This window comes from Beauveria bassiana (genome assembly GCF_000280675.1).
Source record: "Beauveria bassiana ARSEF 2860 unplaced genomic scaffold BBA_S00006, whole genome shotgun sequence".
Classification (NCBI taxonomy): domain Eukaryota; kingdom Fungi; phylum Ascomycota; class Sordariomycetes; order Hypocreales; family Cordycipitaceae; genus Beauveria; species Beauveria bassiana.
This window is the reverse complement of record NW_007930841.1, coordinates 711369-728353: the sequence shown is the minus strand read 5'-3', so window position 1 is coordinate 728353 and position 16985 is coordinate 711369. Positions and strand designations below refer to the sequence as shown.

The window sequence follows — 16985 nt, the reverse complement described above, 5'->3', positions numbered from 1 at the left end:
TGCGGCGCACGCGGCGGCAGACGTCACCAACATGCGCCGCACCGGCCAGGTACCTACGCAACGTCTTTTCTTCACCACGTATGCCGTTTGCTCCTAAGCTTGACAGCTGCAAGGCCACATTCACTTTGTTTCACATCTTCTTCAGCCACAACGTGTTATTTTCCTTCCAATTTTTTTTTACTGATCTGCCTTACTGCAAAATTGAGTTTCTCCCTTTTCGCCGTTACTCTTTTGATCGTGTTTCCTTTCTTTGAACAATATCAATGCGTGTCTGAAATCCGAATCCGTGCACCTCTTACCCCCAAAACACCGGGGGGGCACCAAGACCACCTACGCCCACGCCCGCGATGGCTCCCGCACCGACGGACCTTGCGGCTCGCATCCTGCATCCGCTAATGGCCTGGATTCGAGCGACACCCGTCTACATCCTCATTGTTTTTCTCGTCATCTTCCTTCTCGCTGGGCTCTTGTCGGTTCGTACAGCAACCCCCCCTCCTCCTCCAGGCGCAAAGCCTTTGCCCCATTTGATGCTGACGACCTCAGCTCTTTGCCCTGCTGCACCTCGTTGCGCCCAAGCCCCGTGCGCCGTTCCCTTCGGAAAAGACATACATTACCAGCAGCCCGGATGGAACCGCAACGACACCCCGCCCGCTGCCGTGCTGGTACGACCGCTGGCTCGCCGAGCGGCGGCTGAGCGAGACGACGCGGAACAGCAGCAGCGCCGGCGGCACCGACACGGACCCGACGACGATTCCTGACGCGGGCGTCATTGACCCGGCCGAGCTTCGTCTCAGCGTCGTGCTGCCCGCATACAACGAAGAGGACCGCATCCTGCCGACGCTCGAAGAAGCCGTCGCCTACCTCGACGAGCACATTGGCCGTCCCGGATCCACAACGTCGAGTCCCCGGAAGCAGCAGCAGCAGCACCACCGCCGCCGCCGCGCGACGTCCCAGACCGAGGGCCCCGCGTCGGGCTACGAGATTATCGTCGTCAACGACGGCAGCAGCGACAAGACGGTGGACGTGGCACTGCGGTTCGCGCACGAGAAGAAGCTGCACGACGTGCTGCGCGTCGTGAGCCTGGAGAGGAACCGCGGCAAGGGAGGCGGCGTGACGCACGGGTTGCGCCACGTGCGCGGGCACCATGTGCTGTTTGCCGATGCCGACGGCGCTACGCGCTTCAGCGACGTCGGGAAGCTGATGGAGGGCTGCGACGAGGTCACGGACGCCTCGGGCCGGGGCGTGGCGATTGGCAGTCGCGCGCATCTCGTTGGCAGCGACGCAGTAGTCAAGGTACGTTGATTGTCATCTTTGGCACATGATCCATGTTTCGAGAGACGCAGCTGACTAAACAAACACAGCGCTCTGCCCTGCGCAACTTTCTCATGCGCTCGTTCCACCTCGTCCTCACCATTCTCACGCCGCCCGCGACGTCGCGCCTGCGCGACACGCAGTGCGGCTTCAAGCTCTTTTCGCGCGCCGCGCTGCCGCACATTGTGCCCTACATGCACGCCGAGGGCTGGATCTTTGACATTGAGATGCTCATGCTCGCCGAGTCGGCGCCCGCGAGCCCGCTGCGCGGCGCCGACGGCGGCGTCATTGGCGCCAGCCCCGGCATCAAGGTCGCCGAGGTGCCCGTCGAGTGGCACGAGGTTGGCGGGAGCAAGCTCCACGTTGTGCGGGACAGCGTCAAGATGGCCGTCGGCCTGGCGGTGCTGCGCGCGAGCTGGATGCTGGGTGTGTACAGGCGGCGGTTGACGTAGGGCAGCGGGCCCGGGTGAGGTGAGAGAATGATGCCAGCTATGAAAAAAAAGACTGCATATGCAACGAGCTGAAAGGGATAGACTAGTGCTGATGTAGATGGATGTGCCGAATTGCATTAATTATTATATAGAGGAGGGATTCTAGCTTATTCTAAAACAGCCCAATAGACCATGCTTTTTGCTCATGCTTTCGTGTTTGCACATGCCCGTGTTCAATCCTCAAGTACATGGCGAAAAAGACAACCAGCGTTTCGGGTATAAAAACCGCCTCACCATCTCTAATGTAAAAGACGACTTGAAGGGAGAAATTTCATCAAACAAACAAACGCCTGCGTAATGCCCAACAATCGACTAACGTCTTTCGTTTTTGCTGACCCTGCCCATAAAGAAAGAAGGGCGGAATTTATGTCAATATATGCTTTCTAAAAAAATGTACAGGTTTAATAAAAAGACAGCGGCTTGATGCAACGTCGGGCACATAAATCACCGGAACCCTTCTCTCCAAATCAGCGGTAGAAATACCACGCACGCCTTTGCCAGGATCAGGACGGCGTCGATGAGGGCCAGCGGCAACTTTAGCACGCCGAGCGGTCCCGGCCCGCTGGTGACAGTCTCGAGGACGTGCATCCAGATGCCGAGAAAGGCGACGGAGAAGAAGTGGTAGGCGAGGACGACGGGCCGGTGAATGATGCCGCCGAGCAGGCCGCAGGGCCCGTCGGTGTGGCCGCGCCGAAAGTACTCGAAGCAGCCCATGCGGAGGGCGTGCAGCTGGGGATCGTTTGCGGCGAAGAGCGCATAGAGGGCCTGTGCGAGAACGTTGAGAATGGCGGTGTAGTTTTTGCGGCGCCAGTAGAGCGCGCTGAGCGCGGCTTGGACGGCCTTGTCGTCGGCGAGGTTGGGCACGCGGTTCGGGTGGAGGAGCTCCGCGAGGAGGACCGCGTCGTTGAAGGCGACCGTCATGCCGGCGCCGGTGAGCGGGTGCCGCATGTTAGTGGCGTCGCCGAGGACGACCATGCCGCGGGGCACCTGCCGCGTGGGTGGCAGCCAGCTGTTGGGCATACTGCGGAGCTTGCCGTCCTCGAGGGCCGCGAGGGCGGCAGGCCGCACCGACGCGGGCAGCGCGGGAATGGCGTGGTTTGCGAGGTAGTTGCGGACGCCGCCAGCCGCGGGAGCGGCCTCGGGGATGCCGTGCGGAACGTCAAACAGCGCGCGCGTCTCGTGCGTGCCAATCTGGTACAGCAGAGTGGGAGAGGCGTCGCCGATAATGACATGGCCGTAGCCGGGCGCGGGAAGGTCGGCGTCCTTGAGTTCGAGCGCATAGAACTTGGAGCGCGCGACTGGCTGTGTGTCAGTGACTTCTTTACGGAACTTAGAGTCGTAGCCGTCGGCAATGATGGTGAGTTGGCCGAAAAAGTAGTCGGCCGTCTTCTTCTTCGTTTCGTGATCCGTCGTGCGCGTCTCGACGCCGAGGACATGATCCGAGTGCTCGCCACGCACCATCTTGATCACTTCAGTCTCGCGAACGGTGATGTTGGGGTGCGCGAGGCACGTTTCGCGCAGCTGCATCACGAAGCGCCCGTGGTGAAATCCCTTTCCAATCTCGCGCTTGCCCTCTTTCCCAGCGCCGGACCACTGGTGGGGGACCCCGCCGTGGTCGTCCATTGTTGGGTAGGGGATGAGGACGTCGGACCCCTGATAGATAACGTTGTAGCCGCGGCAGGTAATGCTGTCGATATTGTCAACGCAGTGGCCGAGGCCGAGCTTTTTTAGGGCCTGGATTCCGCCCGGCTGCAGCAGTTCGCCGACAATACGGTCGGGCTCGCGCATCCAGCGCTCGAGGAGCAACACGGAGCGACCCTGCTCGGCGAGAGCGTAGGCGGCGGCGCAGCCAAAGACGCCGGCACCGACGACAACGACATCGGCCTCGTGGTGAGTTTCGCGCTGCAGGCGGCGTGCCTCAAGTGCATCGGTAGCCATGACGGCGAGTATATGTGATAAGTTAGGTGTGAATGTCGCCGCTGCTCGCTGCTCCGGTAGGCGAATTGCGTCTCGTAGATTGGTTCGTTACGGCGGTGTCGTGGTGTGTCAAGGCATAGGTAGGGATGAAAAGAGTTGACTCTGGCGGTGTAAAGAAGAATGATAAAATAAACCAGAACTAGTCAGTCTAGGAAGAGGAAACCGCAGTCAACAAAAGACAATGCTCCGGCCAAGAATGGAGAGAATAAGCATGTGGAAACGGGGGGTCGATGAACTGATGCGTCGCCCTTGGATTTTTTTCCTTGTCTGAACCAAGTGGGCGGGCCAGCCACAATGGCCCTTGCAGTGCATACGAATACTGGTGGCGACTGCGGTCAATCGGCAGATTCCAGGTACCCCCCCCTTTTTACGGTGGCGTTTGATGGACTCGGGCAATCGGGTCATGGCCTGTTTTTCTTTCAAGATGGGATCTTTATGTGGAAGCAAATGGTAATTTTCTGATTGGGTCAATCTTTGCACCAATTCATTTACGAGTAATTATTATCCGCGCAACAGCGTTGGCTGCTCTCGCCTCTCATTTGATCTTGCTCCTGGAAGTCTAGGCCTGCAATCTGCAGCCTTGTTGTATTTAGCGTAGCCTGTAGGTGCCTGGTGGGGCGACTGCCATCACGAAACCAAGGGTCCCCGAGACATGGAATAGCTGTTCTTTGATTTTATTTAATAAAAGTAAAAAAAAAAGAAATGCAAAAATCAGGCATTTTCGGACGACATAGTGGAAACATGCTGCTGTATTCTCATACCATCTTCACATGCCATTCTTTCCTCTTTGTGTTTTAGATGCACAGCATAACGCTACTGGTACACAGAGTACGATGCCAACATTTGCCATTAGACGCATGCATCGGCTCGTTTTCGGATCGTTCCGACGTACTCGTATTGCCGGCATTCCGATGCTACTTTGTCGGTCTCGATGAAATGCAACTCCCAACTGCACCTACAAGATGATTGCAGAGTAGAAAGCCTTTTTAAAAATAGGGTACGTTGTAATTTGTCAAATTCAATCGAATTGATCGAGGTAGGAGAAAAGGAAGGAAAGCGTAGCGATTTTTATTTGCCACTGGTGTACCGCTAAACAGCCTCATCACGTCACCATTTCCCTCTCTAGTAATCCATCAAATAATATGATATCTGTACTGCGTGTATCTGCTCTAAACCTTATAACCAAAAGATTGAACCCCATTTATTGTAGTGTACAGGTGCAGACCTCGGCCTGGTCGCACTCAATGACATATGTACATTGGCTCTCATTGAGCCCTTAGGCATCCACGCTGATATGCGCGATGTTCCCGTTTTGCAAAGTTGGCTTCGTCTGTGGGCTAAATGCCAACCTCCTGGCAGCTTTGTCTGCGCGCTTTTTCTTCTGCCATTCTCGCGCAGCGACGGCCTCGTCTCTGTTTGCAGCCTCCTCCACCAGCTGCACAATCATGTCCGCAATCGTGGCCTGGTATCCAACCACATGACGGCTCTCGACATTGGCATCCAGTGCTTGCTGCAGTGCTTCCGTCAGTTGCAGCTCGCAAGATAGCATACTGTCGTCAGCGCTCGACTCGCCTGCGTCCCTCCTCGTGGCCACCCGCTTTGTGAGCTCTCTTATGCCAAACTTGATGCTTTCCTTGCATAGCTTCGTGCCGTGCCAAAACGGCCGATTAGAAATAAATTCGGCCACAAGCTGCTGCGCTGCGTCGTATTGGTGAGTCGCGATGTGGATAAAGAGCAGTTTCGCGAAACAATGTCCGTTGAACGCGAGCTTGCCGTGGCCCAGCTGCCTGACGCCCAGCTGTAAGATTTCGTGCGCTGCGTAGAGATCCTTCTCCACCACTTTCTTCACAGCAAGCGTATAAATATCGGCCGGCACAATGCAGCCGCATTCTACCGCCTGCAAAAGTAGTGTCTTGATGTCGCCACTTGGCCTCCTCCCAATCTCTTTGCCAAGAAACCGGTGCTGTGCAATGGTCGTGTCTCTTCCGTAGCCGCGCACACGCTGCAACAGTCGCAAAGCTGGTTCAGCGTTACCTTGGCTTGCTCGTACCTGCGCTTCTAGCGCCAGTTGCAAGCTCAAGTCGCAAATTTCTCGATCCTTTGACAGCGCTGCTTCGAATGCAAGACATGCCTTGCCCCAAAGCTTTTTTTTCGTCAATTCAGCCAAGTGTGTGCTTAAATCTCCTTGACGCTGCTTGACCTGATAGGTGTCACCCTCTAATTGCGGTAATAACATGACTTTTGCGAGCCTTTCCCACAACATTTGCAGATAGTCCTTGCTGAACCGCAAATGTCCTCGGCAAGTCTTCTTCCATTCAGTGACAAAGTTGCGATCGACCTTGAGGCCATGCCCGAGACAGAATTCCATCCATACCATCATCCCCTCGATGTCATGATAATAAGCATACTCATTCAGCACGGAAAAGACCCAGTCTGATTGCAGCGCCATGCCATATGTTTTCACGACGTATTTGAGCCACTGACCGAGTTGCTCAGCATCGTGTGCCTTTGCGAAGAGGTCTGTGAGGTGGTGAAGATGCCCCTGAAACTCCGTGGATGAGGGATTCTTGCAATTCTCAAGGTCTCGTAGCGAGTCGAATAGCGTGTCGCAGGCGCCGAGAGTTACCTGCCGAGCCATCAGGGCAGCTTGTAGCCCAAAGTCTGCCTCGACGACATCATCACCCTTCAGTTGGCGCAGCACAATCATTTCATCGTCGATGAAACGCGTCTGCTCCGCCGCACAGGCTGCAATGACCGCTTCTCTTCTAATGGCATATTCCTGCTCTGGTATGTCAATTCTTGCGAATAGCCCGGCAGATTTTAGGTTGGTGTATCCCTTGATTGCGAGCTTGGCGCAGCGAGTGCTCTGTACTCTGATGAGCTCATGAATAAGCTGTCCATCTTTCCAAACGAAGGCCTGCTCTGGTTGCGTAAAAAATGCAATGATAGTTCGCGAGACGTGGACGACATCTTCCGGTCGGTAATTGTCCATCCAAGCCAAGAATCGAGTCAAAATTGTGACCAGCGATCGCTTCAAAAAGAGCGACGCCTTCAGCACTGCTCTCATTTGATCTGCAGTCATATCAACAGAATATTTCAGTAGGTTCACGACGATATCTTTCAATATCTCTCGAAATGAACGTCGGGTGACACCATGGTGTTCGACACCTTGAAGAGCTTCTACTGCCGTGCTAAAAATATGCGACTGCTCATCATTTGTGTTGGGTTTCTGTGGTAGCGCTTGAACTGCCTCGATTAGAACCGCCACAGCCTCGTTGTACTCGGTAGAGGCCTCATTGCTATCTCGTGGCGTTACTATAAGATGCTCGTATTCAAGATATTTGCTGGGCAGAACTGCGTTGTTCTGTGCCGAGAGGCTCGGGACCTTAACTGATTGTGTAGTTGCTGAAGCTTGGCTCGACATTCGAACCACAATGTCCGTCTTGTTTTCGACGGTGGGGTGCTTTCTTTGGTTGTTTCTGGACTCCGTAGCACGTTTGACTGTCGAAATATCGCTCGACCTTTGTCCAGCGGCCATGGCCCTGGCAATTCGAACGAGAGAAATGGGTTCATCATGGATGTTTCGGGATGGCGCGTCGGGCACGGTAGCGCGAGACTCTGAGGTGGCGACAGTAGTGTAAGAGACGCTTGAATCCTCAATCCCTCTTCGTCTTTCCCGGCCGTACGGTTTCCTCGGCGTGTGCGACTGGGCGACGAAAGACTCGCCTTCGAGCCTGGCTAGGTGAGCATCCAGGTCGAATGGTTCGATGATTGCAGTAGTCGCAGCACCACGGTTGGCCTTGGCGGCGTGTATTCTACGGGCATTATCGACGGCAGCACGGGCAATTTTGATGCGGCGGCGGCGCTCCTCGGCGAGCAGGACGATGGAGAAGGATGTCGTGAACAGGACGCCGCGCAGGGTATTGATGGCCGTCTTAGAGAGCGCGGTACTTGAGGAAGCCATTGGCGTGGCGAGTCATGGTGCAAGACCACCGAATGTTCGTGCGTTTGAATTGGCCCTAGATGATTTGTTTCCAGGGCCGCGTCGAGTGAAGAAGATGGGCTGATGGAGATGCCGCGGAGCAGCATGAAAGCAGACAATTATTCTGGGGCGGCATTTCCTCGGCAAAGCGCCACCACACTATCAATCAGTAAAGCTCGAGCCTGCTGGTATAAAAAAGTCGATAATCAATTGATGGGTTAAGAAATTAGCGTATAGCCTAATTTGCACATGATTATAATCTGGTAATTGATTGAATGTCGGTTAAGTGTGTTGATTTCCCTCGATGGGAGGCTGTAGGCGGTCGCTGCTGTTCAAGCCGCTGCACGCAGGGCCAGTAGAGAGCCTGTGAGGGCCTGTGTCACAGCGCTTCCATCACCACTCTCCGTCCCAGACTTTTCTTGACCTACCTTCCTACCACTGAATTACCGAAATTCCTCAAGAGATAGTGATTGACGATACCGGCTCACTGGGAGACTTGGGTAAGACGAGCACGGACACTACGGCGAATTGCAAACGGCCTATTGCAATAGCGAGTAACATACTCTTTCGAGGCATCGCGTCCTTTGCTGGCTAAGTGAAGATTGGCGACAACTTCCGCCTAGACAATGCCATTTTGAGAGCAAACCATTCTCTAATGTTACTTTTAAAAGTGCATAATCTTCCCCGGAATACTATACATATGCTGTTCAAGCAGCTTAATGATCTGGGTTCGTGCCGCCAACCCTGCCTGGCAGGAGCAACCTGCAGCCTATTAACGGGTCACAGATAACTTGCGATGTCCCCCTCTATTTCTTAAACATTCCTATCTACTTTCATGGGCAGTTTAATTGTCAAAGTGCGCAAGCCACCGGTTGTTCAGAGTATTTTGAGTAATAAGAGGGAGTGACCGATTCACCATCCTTCCAAATGCCCGTGTACTTCCCTCCTGCTCCACCACCGAGATCCAATTTGGGCCGGTACAGGCTACTTTCGCCGACCGCTTCTGTATGGGTCAGTCCTATATGCCTAGGGGCAATGAATTTTGGAGATAGCTGGCTACACTGGTTGGGAGAGTGTACCAAGGAAACGACGGAGGAAATCCTAGACTACTTTTACGAGCAAGTGAGTTTCGCCGCGCTACCGACTTAGTCGAGGACATCTATTAATGAGCAAAGGGGGGTAATTTCATTGACACGGCCAACAATTACCAATCTGGAGAGAGCGAAATTCGGCTTGGCGAGTGGATGAAGAGGCGCCGGAACCGCGATGAGATGGGTAAGTACGTGATCTATTCAGACTGCTGTATGGCTGATGGCCATTCTAGTCATTGCCACCAAGTACACCACAGCCTTTGTACCTCTAGAAGGCGACGCAAACATTAAAATCAATTTGAATGGATGTGGTAGTAAAAGCCTACATGCCTCCGTTGCGGCAAGTTTGCAGAAACTACAGACGCATTACATTGATCTGGTGAGAGTGCTGAACGCATATCTATATTTGCAATATTGAGCTCATTGCCTTTGTAGCTCTACGTTCACTGGTGGGACTACAGTACCTCGATACCAGAAATGATGCAAGCCCTCAACAGCCTCATCGTCAGTGGCAAAGTGCTGTATCTTGGTATCAGTGACGCCCCAGCATGGGTTGCTAGGTAAGTGACTTTGTACTTTGTACTGTCGAACAAGTCGATTTGTCTAACACATATCAAGTAAAGCAAACGAGTACGCTAGAAACCATGGTATGCGACAATTCAGCGTCTACCAGGGCCAATGGTCAGCAGCTCATCGGGACTTTGAACGCGACATCATCCCCATGTGCCGTGCTGAGGGAATGGCTCTCGCTCCATGGGGCTCCCTGGGCGGTGGCAAGTTCAAGACCGCAGAGCAGCGCAGGGCTCAAGAGGGCAGAGCGAACCAAGAGTATAATGAGGTGCAGACAAACGTCACTGCTGCACTTGAGGCTGTTGCAATCCGTAAAAATGCGGCTCCCACCGGTGTCGCCATTGCATATGTCATGCACAAGGCGCCATACGTCTTTCCAGTGCTTAGCGGGCGCAAGGTTGAGCACATTAAAGGAAACATTGACGCACTCAATATCCAATTGAGCCCCGGAGATATCAAGGAAATCGAAGCTGCAGTACCGTTCGACCTGGGATTCCCGAACAGTTTTCTCTGGGGCAAGGAGATGCCAACAGCGCAGGGCAACGTGAAGTTCGCCGTACTGGGTGGCAACTATGACCACGTTGAAGACGTCCAGGTACGCCGCACATATTCGACTCGCTGCTGTTCTACTGACCCTCTTGTAGCCTATCAAACCTTCAAAAGTGGCAGAGTAGGTCTTTCGCCCGCACATGAATCGGTGGGAACAGGGAACATTTCCATGAAGAATGTGAAGATTAGAAGATTCTGGCTGGGAAATTCTGATAGCATTGGTACCTCAACTTCTGTCGACTGTTCGCGGCGCCGCTTGCCTATATGCGTTGTTTCTGCAGTTGCTCGAGTCTCATGTGTGCACGTCGCACTGCTTTTTCTCCCATATGCAATATCTGGGTATCAACTTCTACATGGCCCCTAAAGATTCTGTTTTAAGTAAATGTTCATTCCTACTCCGAGTACCCGAACGCCATTTCGGCCAAGCAAATAAAACACATCATGCCAATCAGTCATGCGAAGCACATGCTATTTTCCTTCTCCATTTCTGCTTGAATATTCTCTATTTTGACCCCTTGCCTTTGGCCTCGTTCTCTCCTAGCTCCCGGATGATCACTATCGTCTGCCCGGCGCCGTTGTAGTCCTGCTGGCCCGTTTCAAAGCCCGGACAGACGCCAATGGCCAAATACTTGCCATTGTTGGAGAAGGCCAGCGCCGCGACGCTGTTGGGCGACTTTTGGTACTGCTTTAATCTGCGCTTGGCCTCTGCGTCCCAGAGCGCCACAGTACCGTCACCGCCGCCCGAGGCAAACGTGCCGTGGACGGCGTGAAAGGCCAGCGCATTGACGGGATAGACAATGTCGCCGTCGCCGTCGGGCGCCGGCTGCCGGTGGCACTTGAAGGCGTACTTGCGCGCCTGTGACTCGGCCGTATCCTCAAACCACTCCACGGCTACGCGGCCCTCGATGCTGCTCGTAGCGTAGCCCGCGTCGTTGGGCATGCATGCGAGGGCGCGCGTCAGGTACCGTAGCGAGGACTCGCGCTGTTGCCACGGCTTCAGGTCGGCGCCGCTACCGCCCTGGGCAAACAGCGCCTTTATGGCGTCGATGTCGTAGATGTTAATGATGCGGCCTGTCATGGCGACGACAACCTTGGAGGGGCTGACGGCGAGGGCCTGCGGCTTGCCGGGCAGGGATACGCGGAGGGGAGTGCTGGAGGGGTTCTCGGTGTCGTGCAGGTTCAGGCTGCAGTCCCACGAAGCGGAGACGAGGATGCCGTGGTTGGCGCAGTAGCGGACGTTGCGGACAGGAGCGGCGTGCTTGCTGACGAGGACTTTTTCGCCAGTCGCGAGGTTAATTCTGTAGACATATGCTCGTTAGTGGGTTGGCTCTTGCGACGCGACGACTATCGAGGTTGGAGAGGTACCGCACCTGTTGACGGCCCAATCCATGCCTGCTGTGTACGCCTCTTCGTCATTTGCGCCAAAGCATACATCCAACACAGGCGCTCTGTGTTCGTATGTGTTGGCCAGTTTGGCGTCGCTGGCGCCATTGGACAGGTCGTAGAGGTAGACATTCTTGTCCCAAGAAGAAACAAGTAGCTTCGTGCTGGATTCTGGCGCAAAGACTACGGCAGATACGGCGTCGCCAGGCGGCGGCGACAGCTCGACTTGTGTTGCTAGTGAACGAAGTCATTAGCATTTTGAATACGGAAAAAGATGCGGTCGAAGCAATGCCATGATAGGCGAATGGGTCGTTACTTACCAGGAGCCATGGTAATGCTCAATGCTATATTCGGAGCTCCCAAAATATACTAAGCTCCAGATGTAAGTATCCCAAGTTGCGCCTCGTTGCTGTTTACATTGGCCAATAGTCACGTGTAGCCACCCAAGCGCAAAGCAAGTCAGCGAAAACTGTCTGTGGCGCTTTTTGCCGAAAAAGACCGCCTTTGCCATCAGCCACACCCCGCCACCCCACCATTCGAGGTCTGCTTTGCGTTCAATTTGTGTGTCAAAATTGTGCTTTGTGCTATAATTTTAACGCTTCGATAAACAGCCTCGGGGTGCATATTCTCAAAGCGGCCCAAGCTCTTTTTGACTCCGCGCAAACTCTAGAGGTACCTGGACTTGTCATATTATTCGCGCGCCACTTTCCCTTCGAAAAGCACAACCGGAAAAAAAGAGGGTGACTCCTACTTAGTCCGTACCCCACAGGAGACTCGTGCCCAACATCTCTCGACGACACCTTTGACCTTGTGCACTTTTCAACGGATTTGCAGCTGCAGCAGGGAGACGAAAATACCGCCAAGATGTCGCTCACAAACTGCCGTTTTTACGAGGAGAAGTTCCCGGAGATTGACAGCTTTGTCATGGTCAATGTCAAGCAGGTTCGTCAGACCACCTTGGAACGATTGAACTGGACGCGCAGAAACGAATCACTCGGAACCGACGTGATTCTAAAAGACGCGATGGGAGGGCAACATATAGTCTAACTGGGTAATCGCATTATTTAGATCGCCGAAATGGGAGCTTACGTCAAGCTTCTCGAGTACGACGACATTGATGGCATGATTCTGCTCTCTGAACTTTCGCGACGACGTATCAGAAGTATCCAGAAGCTCATTCGAGTCGGCCGTAATGAGGTTGTCGTCGTTCTCAGAGTGGACAAGGAAAAGGGTATGTTGCGTTCGCCCGCTAGAAAGAAGCTGCAACGCGACGCGACGAAGTCATAGACTAATGGCGAATAGGCTATATCGATCTTTCAAAACGTCGTGTGTCTGCCGAAGACATCATCAAGTGCGAAGAACGATACAATAAGGGCAAGATGGTTCACTCAATCATGCGCCACGTCGCCGAGAAGACCCTGGTACCCATCGAGCAGCTGTATGAGAGCATCGCCTGGCCTCTAAACCGCAAGTACGGCCACGCTATTGATGCTTTCAAGCTATCTATCACGTATGTTGTTATGTGCCTGCGCTCATTTAAAGCGCAAAATTCAGCGGATACTAATACGGTTTACAGCAATCCTGAAGTCTGGAAGGACATCACCTTCCCCGGCCAGCCTGTCGCCGATGAGCTCAAGTCTTATATTGGCAAGCGCCTGACCCCCCAACCAACCAAGGTCCGTGCCGATATCGAAGTCACTTGCTTTGGCTACGAGGGTATCGACGCCGTCAAGACCGCCCTGCGCACCGCCGAAGCTGGCAACACAGAGGATACCCAAGTTAAGGTCAAGCTCGTTTCGCCACCGCTCTATGTTTTGACCAGCACCTGCCTGGACAAGACTGTCGGCATCAAGCGTCTGGAAGAAGCGATTGTGGACATTCGCAAAAGCATTGAGGGGGCGGGTGGCAACCTGACCGTCAAGATGGAGCCCAAGGCAGTTACGGAGAGCGATGACGCTGAGCTGCAGGCCCTCATGGAAAAGAAGGAGCGCGAAAATGCCGAAGTTAGCGGTGACGAGAGCATGAGCGAGAGCGACGACAACATTCCTGAGACGATGTAAATGAAGACCAAAAGCAGGGGCGAGTTTGAAATTTTTTTCGAGGGCAGAGAAAAGTGACACAGAGCATTGGCGGTAAAGGGGAAGGCATCTATGGGTATCTCGGCAACGACGAGACAATTACATAGATTGGTCACAAAAAGAATAGCACATGGCATATATCTGACTAGTCATTGGTGGTGACAGACCGGAGTCTGTGCACCCGAAACTCGGTGGTAGCCAAGGACCGTCAAACCTTGGGACGATTTGGTGAATAGCATTAAAAAACTTGAATCTGAAAGATTTTGTTTAGCCACACTGTTGTGATGATGGCTGAGGTGAATCGGAAACCGTGATACAGTTTTGTAGCAACAGTGACGGTTCATCGTCAGCCCCACTCAGTCGCCGAACGTCCATTTTCAGACAGCAAGACGTGAAGCTCAGTTCCCAACGTCAACATCAGCGCGCAACCTCAGACTTTGTCAACGAAAAGACGATACGCACGCCTCTACGGCCAACCATGGCATCACCATGGGCGCGCATACAGAGTTGGCCCGGCTGGCGGCCAAAAAGCGTGGTGGGCCTGACTATCTGGAGACTGGGCGTCTTCGCGACATGGCTGCCGGCGGTGGCTTGGATCAATAACTACGTTGTGGAAACGGCGGTGGTGTCGGGAAACTCCATGTATCCGTTTATTAATGAAAATAAAGACTCGACTTTACGAAATGATGTGATTCTCACATGGAAATGGTCGCCGCAAGAGAATCTGCAAAGGGGCATGGTGGTGACTCTGAGGTAAGGCTGGCAACAAATTTGATGGCGCAACTGTTTTCGCTCTCTCTTCCTCTTCAGTGTAGCTCGAGAAGTCTGTGTATACAGGCGACTGACGTGCGATGCAGGAGTCCAAGCAACCCAGAAACCGTGGCCATCAAGCGAATAGTTGGCCTGGAAGGAGACACTGTTCACACGCGCCCGCCGTACAAGTTTCCCAAAGTCAAGGTACCTGAGGGGCATATTTGGGTAGAGGGAGATGGCCGTCCTGGAACGACAATAGACAGCAATACCTATGGACCGGTGTCTAAACGGCTGCTGGAGGGCAAAGTTACCCACATCTTGTATCCCTTTCACAAGTTTGGTGCCGTTAAGTGGTGGGAGCATATACCGCGACCGATTGAACGCGGTCCACGGTAATTTTGCATTCTTGGAACGACATAATATGTATATGAAAATGGGAGATTTCCTTTGTATAATAGTTGTATAGATATGGCGTCTTCTTCTTTCACTCAAGCACAATCAATGAAGCCGGCTTACCTTGAGACAACCCGGTGCTTTTCAGCGGCATCCATTTGGCATCTCATATTTCGAAAATTACTTCGTCTCGATCTTGAATATAATTCAATTTAGTAATTTATAACTGGCATACATCCTTTGGCCTGTACCTGTGCCAAAAGTGGCTACGTCAGGCACCAGCCCAATCATAGCAGCGCGGCGCGCCACCCAGCGAATCACTACGGCGATAGCGCTCGGAGCCGCGAAAAAAAAGTTCGACTAGCCACAGGCGAAGACCGTCGGCGTCTCCAAACAGCCATATCCATCCACATAACCATCTAGGCCGCTCGAAATACCAGTCTTTCAACCTCTTCGCATTCATCGTCAGTGTGTCAATCGCATAGTCACGGCGCCGGGCCTGCATTTTGTTGTCATTTGCGCTGCATCTCGCCACTGCTTCCTCAGCCGTTTTCCCCTTTCGCTCTTTGCGCCAGAAAACTCGGGTCGACCCTTTCTTTCTTCTTGACCTCGGGAAAAACTGCACCTACGCTACAACCCGCGGGCTTCCCGAGGCGCCCCGTCGTCTGTGTCATTTGGCCATGCCACTGGGCTTCAAAAGTCTCGGATTTGAACCCCCCGATTCTTCCGCGACTGCAACTGCGACTGCGACTGCGGCTTCGTCACCCCTCGCCGGCCTGCCCTCCGATTCCCGCCATGCAGGGCAGCCTGCAAGCCATTCCACCGACATCGGAAAAGGAGGACTCGTGAGCACAGACGCCATGAGTCCGCAAGAAGATCTCGACATCGAGGGGCGGCCGCCCTACAGCCATGTATGTTTGTTGTAGCTGCCGATGCTACTTCTCAGGGTTGGAAACAGTCAGCTAACCCCATGACGTAGGCAATGCTTGCGGGAGGATTAGGCGGTGCCTTTGGAGACATGCTGATGCACTCTCTTGATACCGTCAAGACTCGACAACAAGGCGACCCCAACGTTCCGTCGAAATATCGCTCGCTGGCCTCGTCATACTACACAATAATACGGCAAGAAGGAATCAGAAGAGGCCTTTATGGCGGATGGCTTCCTGCGCTCAGCGGCTCCTTCCCTGGAACACTCATGTTCTTCGGAACATACGAATGGAGCAAACGATTTCTCATAGATCACGGGCTGCAACACCACCTCTCCTACCTCTGCGCCGGTTCGTCTTACCAACGTCACAACGTCTCTGGCTGGGCCACAATGCTAACTGCAGATATGCTAGGTTTTCTCGGTGACTTGGCCGCCTCTGTCGTATACGTGCCCTCCGAGGTTCTCAAGACTCGACTCCAGCTGCAAGGGCGATACAACAACCCCCATTTTAGCTCTGGCTACAACTACCGCGGCACCGTCGACGCCGCGCGCACCATTGTTCGCACCGAAGGTCCGGCCGCCATGTTCCATGGCTACAAGGCTACGCTATACCGCGACCTGCCATTTTCGGCTCTGCAATTCATGTTTTACGAACAGTTTCAGACGTGGGCGCGAAAGTACCAGCAGAGCCGCGATATCGGCGTCGGCTTTGAGCTTCTTACGGGTGCGACGGCGGGCGGTCTCGCCGGCGTGATAACGTGCCCACTCGATGTTGTAAAGACTCGGCTCCAGACGCAAGTAAATCCGTCCGCGACGACAAGTTGCTCCGCATCGGCCAAGGATCCGACTCCGCAGAAGCGCTCGATATCAACGTCCTCGCCGAGTACCCATCGCCCACGCCCTGGCGCCATTCCGCTCGAGACATCGTCTGTCATGACAGGCCTCAAGGTCATTTACAAGACCGAAGGTCTGGGAGGGTGGTTTCGTGGCGTGGGGCCTCGTGGCGTCTGGACGTTTATCCAGAGTGGCTGCATGCTTTTCTTGTATCAACGGCTCCTGCGACATTTCGACGTCTGGATGCCCGCTGAAAAAGAAAGCGACATGTAATGTCAACCACGACACATGCATCGAAACAGCGCTTTATGTGGTCATCAATGTCCCGGCGTTGGTTTACGAGACAGTCGGAAAGGAGAAAGAGCCACTCACCTGTGTATATTGGTAGATGTGGACGAAGAGAATGGGTGAGACACAACGATTCATGTCGCATGCCTGTGTTCACGTGTACGATTGATTCCAAAAAAGAAGAGGAGGAAACGGCTTGATGTACATTTCATGGCCGGACACTTTTTGTAATATTTATTTCATTTTCATTGGGTGGTCACCAGAAGAGGGAACAGTCTTTTGGCTTGGCGTTTTGGAGTGGCGCATATAGACTTGGGGGTGGTTCTTCGACATACCGCTTCCTACGCATTCGACACT

At 53.7% G+C, this 16985-nt stretch overlaps 8 protein-coding genes across 8 annotated transcripts; 5 read left to right on the top strand and 3 right to left on the bottom strand.

The window, feature by feature from the left end:
- Positions 1-347: 347 nt before the first annotated feature.
- Positions 348-1763, top strand: BBA_02985 (glycosyltransferase family 2; the record flags this gene model as incomplete). The annotated part of the gene is made up of 3 exons (XM_008598082.1): positions 348-473; positions 544-1293; positions 1362-1763. The coding sequence occupies 3 exons, from the start codon at positions 348-350 to the stop codon at positions 1761-1763; spliced, it is 1278 nt and encodes a 425-aa protein (XP_008596304.1).
- Positions 1764-2246: 483 nt separating this feature from the next.
- Positions 2247-3740, bottom strand: BBA_02984 (squalene epoxidase; the record flags this gene model as incomplete). Its single annotated transcript, XM_008598081.1, has 1 exon — positions 2247-3740. The coding sequence occupies one exon, from the start codon at positions 3738-3740 to the stop codon at positions 2247-2249; it is 1494 nt and encodes a 497-aa protein (XP_008596303.1).
- Positions 3741-5055: 1315 nt separating this feature from the next.
- BBA_02983 (uncharacterized protein) lies at positions 5056-7743 on the bottom strand (the record flags this gene model as incomplete). Its single annotated transcript, XM_008598080.1, has 1 exon — positions 5056-7743. One exon carries the CDS (start codon positions 7741-7743, stop codon positions 5056-5058), a length of 2688 nt encoding a protein of 895 aa, XP_008596302.1.
- A 945-nt stretch (positions 7744-8688) lies between these two features.
- Positions 8689-10096, top strand: BBA_02982 (norsolorinic acid reductase; the record flags this gene model as incomplete). The annotated part of the gene is made up of 6 exons (XM_008598079.1): positions 8689-8883; positions 8937-9036; positions 9086-9231; positions 9288-9412; positions 9471-10017; positions 10067-10096. 6 exons carry the CDS (start codon positions 8689-8691, stop codon positions 10094-10096), a joined length of 1143 nt encoding a protein of 380 aa, XP_008596301.1.
- A 377-nt stretch (positions 10097-10473) lies between these two features.
- Positions 10474-11684, bottom strand: BBA_02981 (WD domain-containing protein; the record flags this gene model as incomplete). The annotated part of the gene is made up of 3 exons (XM_008598078.1): positions 10474-11269; positions 11342-11588; positions 11675-11684. The coding sequence occupies 3 exons, from the start codon at positions 11682-11684 to the stop codon at positions 10474-10476; spliced, it is 1053 nt and encodes a 350-aa protein (XP_008596300.1).
- A 534-nt stretch (positions 11685-12218) lies between these two features.
- Positions 12219-13414, top strand: BBA_02980 (eukaryotic translation initiation factor 2 alpha subunit; the record flags this gene model as incomplete). The annotated part of the gene is made up of 4 exons (XM_008598077.1): positions 12219-12296; positions 12423-12585; positions 12657-12864; positions 12931-13414. The coding sequence occupies 4 exons, from the start codon at positions 12219-12221 to the stop codon at positions 13412-13414; spliced, it is 933 nt and encodes a 310-aa protein (XP_008596299.1).
- Positions 13415-13910: 496 nt separating this feature from the next.
- BBA_02979 (mitochondrial inner membrane protease subunit 2) lies at positions 13911-14581 on the top strand (the record flags this gene model as incomplete). Its single annotated transcript, XM_008598076.1, has 2 exons — positions 13911-14185; positions 14290-14581. The coding sequence occupies 2 exons, from the start codon at positions 13911-13913 to the stop codon at positions 14579-14581; spliced, it is 567 nt and encodes a 188-aa protein (XP_008596298.1).
- Positions 14582-15438: 857 nt separating this feature from the next.
- Positions 15439-16613, top strand: BBA_02978 (mitochondrial carrier protein, putative; the record flags this gene model as incomplete). Its single annotated transcript, XM_008598075.1, has 3 exons — positions 15439-15489; positions 15558-15855; positions 15919-16613. 3 exons carry the CDS (start codon positions 15439-15441, stop codon positions 16611-16613), a joined length of 1044 nt encoding a protein of 347 aa, XP_008596297.1.
- Positions 16614-16985: the final 372 nt, after the last annotated feature.